This window comes from Callithrix jacchus, chromosome 18 (assembly GCF_049354715.1).
Source record: "Callithrix jacchus isolate 240 chromosome 18, calJac240_pri, whole genome shotgun sequence".
In the NCBI taxonomy this organism is placed as follows: domain Eukaryota; kingdom Metazoa; phylum Chordata; class Mammalia; order Primates; family Cebidae; genus Callithrix; species Callithrix jacchus.
Window position 1 is genome coordinate 18,883,279 of NC_133519.1, and position 13,765 is coordinate 18,897,043.

Genomic DNA, 13,765 nt, shown 5'->3' on the forward strand with positions numbered 1-13,765 from the left:
TAATTTATACATAAAATTGCATTGATGATGTGTAGAATGCATTTAGGTAAAGAAATTATGGAAGTAAGAAGTATTATTAATTTATTCAACTCAGATTTATTGAGTACCTACCAGACATCAGACCCAATTCTGCAATAGTCTGGAGTAAAGGCCTACAATAGAACTGCAATAATGGAATTAAGGGATAGAAGAGATGGGAGTAATTGTGAATAAAGAATCAACGGGACTTGACACCTGACCATATTTGTCCCATGATGGAAAAAAGAACATTAATGGTAACAGATTCATAAGCTTCAGTTAGTCTGCCAGATGGCACTATTGACAGATATAAGACCAGCTACAGCAAAAGCTTGTAGGGACGATTATAAGATGATGAGTTATAGATATTTTATTTTGAACATGTGAGAGAACTTTTAAGTAGAAATGTCTATCACTGAAGATGAAGGACTGGATTTCAGAAGAGATGACAAGCCTGTGGACACAGATGTCTACATTATTTAAGTAGAGATTATAACTGAACTATGAGGATGCACTAGATAATAGAAAAAAATGTAGGGGATATGAGAAGACACTGGAGGATGATGATTGGTAGGTGAGAGAAAAATGGAATTAACAGTAAATAACTTTCATTTATTAAATGTGTGACAAATATGCTAAGGCATTTTTAGATTTCATCTCATTTTATCCTTTCACAGTTCCGTAAATTCGTCATTATGGTTTCCACTTAAAAGATGAGAAAACTAAAGTTTAATGACGATGTATCTTCCCTGTAGTCAGGTAGCTAAGTAGGTGGCAGGGCAAGAATTTGAACCTAGGTTTGCCTTACTGTCTTATCCCGAAATGCTTAGGAAACTGAGAGAGAAAAAGAGGGCAATGATGTATTACAGAAATCAAAGGAGAAAATTACAAAAACAAAGAAACAAATTGGGAAATCGACTAGCTTTTTCTATTATTATTTGTAACAGTGTCTAGAAATGTATATATATTATATAATATATATTATTATCCCCATTCAACAATTATGTACATAGAGAAGTATATATATCTATATACAGACATATATATATATACACATATATTAAAATGGGTGTTCATCATAAAAAAATGAAACTTTGTTTGAAAATAAGAAAAGAAAAAGAAACACAGCATTAGACTATAAAGAAGGAAGAATTCAATTAAAGATGATATAAAATGTACAGATGAAAATAAAAACAAATTATAACGTGAAGTGCAGCAAGTGCATAGATACAAACTGATATATTTAACACCATATTATTATATATCAGTAACAGGTGACAGAGAATGTAATGAAAAGATGCCATTTGAAGTATCAACAAAAATACAAAACTATATACGATGTGTTACATCTAAACATAGCACTTTATCAAACCATATTGGAATGTATCAAACACATAAATTGATCCATATGCTGTGCTAATGAATAGAATGTCTCAGTTACATAAACATGCCAATCATCTACAAGTCAATAATTTCAATCAAAATCTCAGGTTGAGTCGGGAGGAGTGGGACACGTAAGAATGAGGGCCAAGAAAAAGACATTTCAAAGGAGACTGAAATGGTGACACTTGTCCTACTATTTACTAAAGGTTATTATGAAGCAAAATTTGTAATAAAATACCAGTAGGAATAAACAGTCAATAGAAGCAAAGAAAAGAAATTAACATAATATGGAATTTAAAATATGTGAGAGCAGTAATAGCAGATCACTGGGGAAAAGATGAACATAGCCGGCACAACAGGCCTGTGGAGACGGTGCATTGCTTAGTCAATTGTATTGGAATTTCAGTTAAAATTTTTAAATTCGATATAAATATAAACCATACATTTAAAGACTGATGAATGAAACCATTTAATATTTCCTTTTATCAAATAATACCATTAAGAAGCAAAACAACAAGATACACACTAGGAATCTGTATTTGTAATAATGTATATATAACTGATTATTGTTTAGAATATATAAAAAGCTTCCACAAAGTAAGAAAAGATAAACAACCAAATGAGTACACACACACACACACACACACACACACAATATTCAACTGCAAATGAAGCAGTAGCATATTGTTTACACAACAGCCATGTAGAAAAAAATGTGACCACACAGAACATTTAAAAAGATGTGCAACAATAAAAAAAAAACGCATGCGTTGTTGATGGTAGGCAGACTCTGGGAAACAACTTGGCAGCATCTAGTGAAGGTGAAGCCGCCAGTGTTCCGGAATACAAAACGCTGATGGCTGATGAATGATTACATCGTGCTACATTTATACAAGACGGCAGGGATTTTCACAAGTATTCCTTCTGGCTGGTTTATTCCTTTCCTGTGGGGAAATACCTGGAAAGTATTTCTGATTATTTATGTTTTACTAGATATTGTTCTAAGACTCAGAGTAATGATGAGAGGTCTTGACAGAATAAAATAAATAAAAATAACTTATATTTTACTATCACCTACATGTCAGACACTGTGTACTGTGGTTTACAAATACAAACACTAATATTCAAAATGCTCTTCAATAAAATATTGTTATCAAATGATGAAATTAAGACCCAGAGGTGCTAAGTTACTTTCTAAAGATTAATTAGCAAGTGACTGAATAAAATATGATTGAAACCCAAATATATGTGAGTTCAAAAAACATGCTTTTTTCTACTGTACCAGTCTTCTCCGCATGGAATGATTGTAAGTGGTACATAAAACATTATGAATTTTATATTCTAAATTTTATTTGACACATATTGTTGAGGACATGACTGACTATATTTATATTAAGTCAAGTAAATTTGAAAAATGTCTCTCTCTATATGTAATAGGTAAGACACAGACTTTTTAAAAATCCTAAGTGTGATACATAAACATCCAAGTTTTGAAAATCACTGTACCACATCTTGTTGAAGGAACGTGTACCTTTCCTGGTCTCTGGTCCCAAGCCAAATGTGGCTCCAGCAGACAGGAGGAAGATCCGTGTAAGACTGAAAGTCAGTCAGCACTTGCTACAACTCCACCATCCCCTGCAGAAAAGTACTGAATTTTTTATTTCATTTCTGGCCACTGTTGATCCCTGGGGTCACCATATCCTCAGTCCCCAGCACTGGCCTACTCCCAGCCCCCACTCATGCCAGTATCCCAATTCTCTTTAGCTGCCTCCTCATAGCCTCCTTGATCTCCTTGTTGCGCAAGCTGTAGATGAAGGGGTTGAGGAAAGGTGTGAGCACTGAGTAGACCACTACCAGGGCCCGGTCATAGTCCAGTAAGTAGCTCTTCTTCAGCCGCACATACATGAAGAGGATGCTCCCATAGAAGATGAGAACTACAGTGAGGTGGGAGGCACACGTGGAGAAGGCCTTCCTCTTGCCAGCAGCTGAGGGAATCCTGAGCACTGTGCAGATGATCTGCATGTAGGAGCAGAGGATCAGCAGGAAGGTGGCTAGGATCTTGCAGGAATTTATAACAAAATCTACTAGGACATTTATAGACGTATCCGTGCAAGCCAAGCTCAGCACGGGAGGGAAGTCACAAAAGATGTGCTGAATGCGATTGGGGCCACAGAATGGGAGCTGTGAAATCAAGGAAATTTCAACTACTGGCCCAGCCAAGCCTCCCAACCAACAACCAATGGCAATCTCTGCACAGAGTGTTAGAGGCATGAGGGTGGGGTAGTGGAGGGGCCGGCAGATGGCTAAGTACCTATCGTAGGCCATAGCTGTCAGGAGATAGCACTCAGTTGCTCCAAGTGCGTGAAAGAAATAGACCTGCAGGAGACATCCAGAGAATGAAATGGTCTTCTTCTCACTGAGCAAATTTGCCAGCATCGTAGGGATGGTGGCAGCTGTATAGCCAAGCTCTGAGAAGGAGAGGATGCTGACAAAGTGGTACATGGGTGTGTGAAGCCGAGAGTCCAGGAAGACCACCAGGAATATCAGCAGGTTTCCCACCACAGTCGTGAGGTAAATGAGAAGCAACAAGAGAAAGAGATAAATCTGCACACCCTGGAGATGGGGGAAGCCCAGGATGATGAACTCTGTTACCTTGCTCCAGTTCCCTGTGTCCATTGCTCACCATTCACGTGCCTAGATGTGCAGTGCGGAAGCACAGATAAAAAGGTTGAGCTATAGAGGTTCTAACAAGAAGGCAACCCTCAAATTACTATTGCCCTTCGTTCTCTCACCTCCAGAGTAAAGCCCTCTCAGTAAATGCTTCAAGAGGTCAACATTTCAATTCCATCCCCCCATGCCCTTCATGGCAACAGCCTCCTTCAGACTATTCACCTTCATATTTAGTCTTCCCTGATTAATGCAGCTCAGTTTTGGCCCTCCTAATCCATTCTGTAACCCAGCTGACTTTCTCAATAGAATCTATATAGATTCTAGAAATTTAAGTATTTCGAATCCAAAGTGTATATTAACATTTATACATATTGTTTGTCTAAGGGACAAATCATTTATACTCATAATATATTGATACTATACTGGACAAAGTATATATAATTTAAATATTTTTTCTAATTTCTCATTTCAATTTCTTTTCTTCTTCAACTTTCTGGCTACCAATGAATCAATTGTTTTCCCTTCTACTCCCTCATATTCTCTATGAGAATTCAGGTCTACTAGCATCTTTCAGGGCACATAGGTCAGACTTTAGACCTCTTTTGAACACTGGTGAGAATTCAAGTCAAAATAAGAAGGTTGAAGTAAATAAAAGAGCCAAAGAAAGAGAGGAAGCAAATCTATGTTTCTGAATTTCAAGTTCAGACTGCAGCCTCTTTATCAATTGTTTCTGCCATTTCCCCACCTCCTTCAACTCCAAATGTTCTTTTCTGGTTTATTGCTTCTGTAGATAGTAAATATACATGCTCTACTGTGTTGAGGTCATTGTAACAACAATTGATTATTTTCAGTACTCTTAAGTATTATACTTAGAACAGGGACTAAACAGATAAATAAAATGTGGCACCTGACGTTAACAAACTAATATTTTAATACAGAACATAGAGAAACAATGAATTATCATACAGCTCTTTCATGGAATACTCTGTCAACATAAACACATGATATTTTTCTCATTTACTAAACAGACAAAATAGCAAGTGCCTTAAATTCTTTCTTTTCACTCACTTATCCCACAGCAACCACTCAATTTTTTCTATGCCCTGAAAGAAAACTCTTCCAGGAGTCGCCTATACGCATTGCCTTTAATTCCTCTCTTTATGTTCCTTCTTAAACCCACTTTAATTAGATCTGCTCTGCCACCACTCCATCAAAACCTCCTTTCTCACAGATGTTAATTACCTAAGATTTGCTGGATCCCGTGGTCATTTCTCATTCCTCAGCTTACTTGGACCATCTCTGTTTCTTGACAGTGTTGATTTACCCTGTCTGTTCACACATGCTTCACTTGATTCTCAGGGTACTATACTTTCAGCTCCTTCCTATTTATTAGTCATTCATTCTCATTCTCCACCATTAGTTTCTCCTCCATGCCCCACCATTTTAATGTCACAGTGCCCAGGGTCAGTGTTTAATCTTTTTTTTTTCCTTTGGTATGAACTCAACTCCTCTGCTAATACCATCTAATATCATAGCTTTAAACACTATAAATGTGTTGAAGATATCTGAATCCATATCTCAGGCGATATTTCTCTCCCCTACTCCAGACGTGTATGTTTGACTGCCTACTTACATCTCCTCCAACTCAAACTGAATTCCTGAGGGCTCTACCCATAGTCTTCCTTATTGCAAATGATGGCAATTGCAGTCATCCAACAGACAAGCCAAAAGCCTGCAGTCATCCTTGTTTCTATCTTTCTCTCATGTATCCAGGAACGGACTGTTTTACCACCTTGGTTCAAGTCACTTTCATCTTACCTGTTACTGTAACTGACTCCTAACAAATCTCCCTGCTTGCATCTGTCCACCTGCAGCCTCTTCTCAACACACCAGAGTGATCCTGTTAAATTCTAAATTAGGTTCTGCGTTTCCATTGATCAAATGTGTTCAATGACATATCATCTTACAGCCATTGCTGTAGCTCTTTCCTTGTTCTAGAATCTCTTTCACCATTTGGATGACTCTTTCATTTATTTCATCTTTGCTCAAATTTCACCAGCTCAACTACCTTGGCCACTCTATATAACTGCACTGTGCCTTCATTCTTACATCCATATTCTATACTACCATTGCCTTTCTCTACTTTATTTTTAACTTTTTTCCAGAGGACTTATCATGTTCTAAACTATAAAATGTACTTATTTATTATTCCTACTGTTTATTGGTTCTCTCTTCTTTGAGAGTATAAGACTCATAAGGGCAAATTATTTTTCCTTTTCTATTTTGTTTACTGGTGTATGTCAAGTGCCTAGAGCCATGTCTGAAATATAGTAACAACTCAATAAATATTTGTGTAATTAATATGCAAATCTAGTAAGATAAATGCTAATTTGCATATGTAGTAGGAGTTGTGAACCATGGACTGGATATGGTGATAAATCAGGAAAATTTCATAGAACACATAATTTTTTAAATTATTATTATTTTTTTGAGACAGCATCTCACTCTATCACCCAGGCTGGAGTGCAGTGGCAGGACCTCCGCTCACTGTAGCCTTGACCTCCTGGGCTAAAGCCTTCCTCCCGCAAGCAGCTGGGACTACAAGCATGTGCTACCACGCCTGGCTAATTTTTGTATTTTGGGTAGAGATAGGGTTTAGCCATGTTGCCCAGGCTGGTCTTGAACTCTTGGGCTCAAGTGATCCGCCTGCTTTGGTCTCTCAAAGTGCTGGAATTACAGGCATAAGGCACTGTGCCTGCCAGAAGTTATAATTTTTATTTGAAGCCAAGAAAGTGTCAGAATTTTCTAGAAGGAAAAATGAAATAAAAAAGTATTTGAAGCAAAAGCGATTGCTTGTATAAAGTCAAAGAGTTATGAAAGACGCTGAGTGTTCTTTTTCTGCCCTCCAGTCTTCTTAGCACTTCTTCCCTCTCCAGAATCCTAAAATTCATCCAAACTTTGTTTACTCTAACTTTTTGGCATTTTCCAAACCTAGGCAACATGTCCATCCCATATACAGAAGCCTTTCTCGATCAAAGACTTAGTATAGGAAGTTTCTCTACTAATATTCCAGAGACCTGCTTCCGGGCCAAACTTTTATATGGGTGGTTTTGGTTCAGCATACTTACCTTATTATCCAACATTTCTTTGTCTTAGTTTTTCTCACTTCAGATCCATGTCTATCCACTGCCCAATTCTGCCTTCTGTTTCTTTTGAGTCTTGGAGGCATACCTGCCTACTATAAAGGATTATCCCTACACTTCTATTTCTTCTCAGATCCTTCTTTTCTAGATGTTCTACATTCATTCCCTTCTAAATATAAAAATAAGAACTATCTCTTTCCTTTTCTGGCCTCCAGTTGTCAGAATCTAGACAACTCATCTGTGAGTGGGACCAAATTTTCTAACTAAATTTTCAGATCTACATGGAGGACCAGTCACATGATTGAATATGAGAAGCCAGTATCTTGTCCTCTCCTTTCTCAGAAAGTAAAGTTTCCACATGACTCCAAAGACTTACTATCATGCTATACATTGTATCTTCATTCACTAATGACCTGCTGTTGTTCACTCCCTCCATACTCTGTCTAAGCAATCAAAGGATCAGATCAAGTATTATTTTCCACGGAAAACTAGCACCCCCAAATCTCTCATCTTCCAAGTTCACAATTCTCACAGGTTTGGACCATTTCCTTCTCTTCTTCAGAGTCCAAAGTTGGAAAAGAACTTCCTGCTCACTTCCTATATCTCATTTGCAATATTACGCTCAACCACTCCTGGGGCCTGGAGGGGTTGAAGTTTATCACTTTGATGGAACCTGTGGGAATAAGTTAAACCATAAAATAAATTCTTCTCACACAAAACCTGGATTCTTGACAGGGTCCTTGTAGGGACAGAAGCCCATGAGCCTTCTGAGCAGACCTCCTGGGGTCACTAACATGCTCTCTCAGGAAGGGAACTGACATACAGCAGGTTCATTAGCTAGTAGTCCTTCATTACCTGTTAGTTACTACAGCAATAAGTGCCAGTCCAAGTTGAGATAGAACATCTCTCAAGTCAATTACTCCCTTTAGTAAATAAGAATAACCGATGTGCAAACTAGGTTCAAATGGGTTCCTGTACTGCCTGACTTGGGAGTAAGCACATACATCTCAATTATGATAGGATCTTTATAAAATTTGACTGACCTTCTCTGACCCTGAAAGGGTGAGGACAGGAAGACGCTGAGGACATAAATATCATCAAGGCTGACTCCTAACCTTGTCTGTTGCTCATATTTACAGCAGTTACATGTTGTCTTAAACACTGCAGTCTCCTCTTTAGTGTTACCTGCTCTGTAAAGAGTACTGCCTCAGAATCTTGGATTTCAATCCCAGCCATTCTTCCAAGTACTTATGTGACATTAGGCACCTCATTGAGCCTTAGATAGCAACATTGCCAAGAGATTGGATTTTAAACACTCTTGCCACAAAATAAAAATGATAAGTACTATATGTGAGGTGATGAATATGTTAATTAGCCTAATTCCACTCTGCATACATGCATCAAAACATCATATATATAATTATTTGTCAGATAAAAATTTTAAAAATATAAAGATTTTCTTTTCTCATATTAAAAATGTGATAATGTAAAAAAAGTACTTACAAACTATAATATCAACTGTGAGAATAATTAACTAATTTTTGCCATTTTCCCAGTTCCCCTCACACTTTCAATGTTCTTCATCCAAGCTTATATTTTTTGATCTCCTAATCTCTTTCTTGAAAAATTTTTTTCCAAATTGAGTTGCAAGTATTTAATATTTTATTTGTGGTAAATAGATTTTTAATTAATAACAATATTTGAGGCAAAGTGTTATTTTTTGACTAGTATACATAGAGTTTAACTAATAATTTTATTTACTTAATGACTACGGGTTTATTCAGGTTTTCTAAATTCCTGTAAGGCAAGTAAGGGTTAAAGAACCACTACCTTTTAAACTAAATTTTCCAACTCTGTCAATTTCATTTCAATTACTTCTTTTCTGTGAACTAGAATATCCTCTGCTTCTAAAAGATGTCCACCAATTCTGCTACTGCCCCTCCAACTGATATCCTATCTCTATTTGTGTTGGGGTAAATGCTTCACAACTGACTTTCCTCTAACAAAGATTTTCTACTTCATTGAAAGCTAGCTCTCTTTTTGACTAAACCTCAACCTTGGCCTACAAAATCTATAGACTATCAGCAAAAATGATTTTATACACCCTCCCCACCTTCCCTTCCAAACCACATGTATTAAAAGAATTAAACAAACACTAATATAGTTTCTAAGGGCTCAAGGCCATAGATAAACCTAGCACCTCTTTAAGTACCTGCCTGAGAAAATTCAAAGCTACCAAAATAATTTATGTGTGTGTGTGTGTGTGTGTGTGTATGTATGTGTGTGTGTATTCACAATTATATTCATCTATTATTAATCAAATCTATTCTTACCACCTTAGTGTCTGGCATTATTTAGCTTTGATATAACCTGCTATTTTTAAAAAGACCCTGATTTATAATATTTGCTGACTGGCATAGTGCTAATACTCCCACTGTATCTGATTCCAAGCTATTGGTTCCACGGAATTTCTAATAAGTTATCAATCCTTTCTCAAAAACTATGAGCAGACTTTAGTACATAACTACCTATCCTTTTATGGCATCACATGTCTTGAACCTGCAGCTCCATTAACTTCCTCAGTCCTCATTAACAACTCAACCTCTTGTCTTTTACCACCACTGTTCACAGAAAATAACTGGCTATATATAGAAGTAATGTACTGTGTGTTTATTTTACCAAAATATATGATAAAATTGTGTGGAGAACAGCAGGGAAGATTTGTGGTAAAGGACATGCCTATCTATGCAAAGGTTCTCTACCAAGTTCATGAATGTGGTGAGACAAAACACTCACAGAACAAATAAGGAAAAGCAGATTTATTACTCATGGACAGGAAGCAATGAGAAACAGAAGCCCAGGGTTCATGACAAGTCTATTCCCACAGCTCAGGAAAGCTGCCCAGGCTGAATGGACTCCCACCACACATTCCCCATATTGCACTGCAGCTGAGGGACCCAAAAAGCACTAGTCTTTGGAACACAGATAGTTAAATATAAACATATATTCATCATGTTGACCCAGCAATCCTACACTTAGGCATTTCCCCAAATGACACGAGAATGTATGTTTACATATAACCATATAATGCTAAAAAAAAAAAAAAAATAACAGGTCCAGAAAAGATAACCTAGTGTGATACACCGTAGCTAACTAAAAACTAGTTACCAGTACTATCCAAGGAAATTCAAAAGGCAGATGTGAGACAAGTTGAGGTGGGATGTTCAGAAAACAAGTGAGTACAACTAGGGAAGACCGAAGCATTCTACAGAAGAGTGGGTTTCAGTAATGATTAGATTCATGATGTCGTTGTTCAAGGCCAAATATGTTATTGACAGATGTGGGGAAGATTCATTACATGTTTCATTTATTATACTTGCATCAAATATTTATCTAGTTTAGGCTCTGTGCTAGATTCTGGACATGTAATGAATAACAAAACTGAAATAATTTGAGACAAACTCCGGTTTATAGATACTTGCAGGAAAGAATGACAAACTATATCTCTCTATAACTATATCTATACATACACAAATGTCCACAAATGTATAAATTGTGATACATATTTTGAGGAAAAGCAAAACATACATCAGAGATAAAAATGAGTGACATAAATTAGCTTGAGTGTTCAGAAGTCCTCTCAAAGGTAATGTCTGGAAATTGATATTTGAACAGAAACTCACACAATTAGGAAGAGTGAGCCAAATGAAATGTTGGGGAAAAAACAGGGTAAAGACCTGAAGCCAGAAAAATCCATAATGTATTTGAAGACCTGAAAGAATAATCATGTAACTAGGAAAGAGGGAGCTGAGGGAGAAGTGGTGTAAGTCTATGTTGGAGAGGAAGGCAGGGAAGAATTTTGTTTAGCCCTATAAAGTATGGCGAGGCTTTCAATTTTATCCTAAAGGTAATTGAGAATTTCTCATGTTTTTATAAAATGATTTATACAGTTTGGGTTTCAAATACATTTCTTTGTATTTTATGTGGAAAAAATATATTAGGCTAGAATGAGAGTAGAAGAAAGGGGTGTGGGTAGAATTTTATTATACGAATCCAGTTGAAAGATATTGGGGATTTATACCAGGGGAGCAACACCAAAGAGAATAAGAAATAAATTGCTCTAAGAATATATTTTGTGAAAAGATTAGAATACATTAACAATTTATTGGAATTATGGGTGCAAGAAAAGGAAGTAAGATAGAGCATTTGAAATTTTCCAAAAGAAACACAGGGAAACAAAAGCGTCAAGCTTTTATGGTTAGAAATTTTAAGAAATCATTTTGACATGTTAAGTTTTAAATTATTGAGAATTCCAATCCAGGTAGTGTTGATAAGTAGGAATTTGAACATATAAGTCCAGAATTTAGAGAAAAATTGTAGTTTGGAGATAAAAATGTAACAGCCCTTATGATAGAGATTGTATTTAAATCCATGAGAATAACTCTGAGCATCTAAGGAGATAGCAGGCAGGACAATGAAGGCTGGGAAAGACTCACTAGAAAGATAAGAAGAAAATTGGGAGGTGATGGTGTCATGAGAGTTAAGGAATAAAAAGCTAAGATCAATGGCATAGAAACTGGTCATGTGTCAAGAGTTCAGGTCAGAGGAGGAAAATAATTTCCTAACGGATTTGGTAGCATGGAGGTCAATAATGACCTTCACAAAATATTAGCCGGAAGGTCTAAGTCAAAATAAGATTGGAAAGGGTTGAAAAGTGAATATGAAGTCAAGAAGAGGAGATATGGTGTGTTGAGAAGTTTGATTGGAAAAAGGAGCAGAGAAATTGATCTCTAGCTGGATGGACACATGTGGCCAAGGAAATATACATGTTTTCTTTTTTAAAAAAAAGAATATAGATACTATAATATTCTTAAATGCTGACATAAGTGATCAAGTAAAAAATGGAAAAAGCAAGGGCCGGGCACGGTGGCTCATGCCTGTAATCCCAGCACTTTGGGAGGCCGAGGCGGGTGGATCACGAGGTCAAGAGATCGAGACCATCCTGGTCAACATGGTGAAACCCTGTCTCTACTAAAAATACAAAAAATTAGCTGGGCATGGTGGTGCATGCCTGTAATCCCACCTACTCAGGAGGCTGAGGCAGGAGAATTGCCTGAACCCAGGAGGCGGAGGTTGCGGTGAGCCGAGATGGCGCCATTGCACTCTAGCCTGGGTAACAAGAGCGAAACTCCATCTCAAAAAAAAAAAAAATGGAAAAAGTAAAGATGTAGAAAACAAGAAAACCATAAAGAAATTAAGTCTTTGAAGAGGTGAAAAGAAATGAAATTCAGAGCATGTGTGATGATGGGAAGATTATTCAAGGCCAAGCTAAAGGAACATAGAGCTTTTATGAATTGAATATAAAAGTGAGAAGGGACCTTGGAAGAAAGTCAATGATGAGCAAGACGAGCTTTATCCCCTTTCTGGAAGATGGTCCTCCTGATGGCTTTAATGAGTTCCTTGTTACGAAGACTGTAGATAATTGGGTTGACCATTGGTGTTAGTACGGAGTAAACTACAGCAAGTGTCCGGTCAAGGGTCAGTGAATAGCTCTTCTTTAGTCGCACGTACATGAAGATGATGCTCCCAAAGAAGATGAGGACCACAGCAAGATGTGAGGCACAGGTAGAGAAGGCCTTCTTTCTTCCTGCCGTTGTTTTTATCTGCAGCACAGCCCCAATGATCCTTGCATAAGAAATCGTGATAAAGAGGAAAGTGGTAAGAATTATGAAAGCATTAATGGCAAAGTCCACCAGAATGTTAGTGGATGTGTCCTTGCAGGCCAAGCTCAGCAAAGGTGGAAAGTCACAGAAAATGTGTTGGATTTCGTTGTAACCACAGAATGGGAGCTGGGAGACCAGGATGACCTCAGAAATTGGACACAGGAAGCCACAAGTCCAACAAGCGGCAGCCATCTTGGCACAGAGGGTGGTCGTCATAATTGCAGGGTAGTGGAGGGGCCGACAAATGGCCAGGTATCTATCATAGGCCATGGCTGTAAGAAGGTAGCACTCAGAGGCTCCCAAGGAGTGAAAGAAATAGGTCTGAAGGAGGCATCCTGCAAAAGAAATGGTTTTCTTCTCACTGATAATATTAGCTAGCATCTTAGGGATGGTGGTAGCCGTATACCACAACTCCAAGAAGGAGAGAACACTGACGAAGTGGTACATGGGTGTGTGCAGGGCTGATTCCAGTCGGATGACTAAGAAGATGAGCATGTTGCCACAGATGGTGAACAGGTATGCCAACAGGAGCAGGACAAAAAGGCAGACCCCGACATAGCCCCCACTGGCAAAGCCAAAGAACACAAATTCAGCCAGGCTTGAATGGTTGTATTGATCCATGGGAGGCTGAGGTAAAGAAGGAAAGAAGAAAACACTGGATTAAGGGGACTGCTGAATCCATGCCAAAACCTCATTTCTCTCTCTATTTAACTTAAAAGTAGCACGTAAATTGCAACTACTACTCCCACTACTATTATTATTACTGCAAAAATAATAGCTAATTCTTATTAGCACTTACTATTCGTCAAACATTTTTACAAGTGTCTT

At 37.6% G+C, this 13,765-nt stretch overlaps 2 protein-coding genes across 2 annotated transcripts; both read right to left on the reverse strand.

Moving 5' to 3' along the window:
- Positions 1-609: 609 nt before the first annotated feature.
- OR6N1 (olfactory receptor family 6 subfamily N member 1) lies at positions 610-4,081 on the reverse strand. The gene has a single exon (XM_017966176.5). The coding sequence runs from the start codon at positions 4,075-4,077 to the stop codon at positions 3,139-3,141; it is 939 nt and encodes a 312-aa protein (XP_017821665.4). The 5' UTR covers positions 4,078-4,081; the 3' UTR covers positions 610-3,138.
- An 8,461-nt stretch (positions 4,082-12,542) lies between these two features.
- OR6N2 (olfactory receptor family 6 subfamily N member 2) lies at positions 12,543-13,558 on the reverse strand. The gene has a single exon (XM_002760217.6). The coding sequence runs from the start codon at positions 13,556-13,558 to the stop codon at positions 12,605-12,607; it is 954 nt and encodes a 317-aa protein (XP_002760263.1). The 3' UTR covers positions 12,543-12,604.
- Between the last annotated feature and the right edge of the window lie 207 nt (positions 13,559-13,765).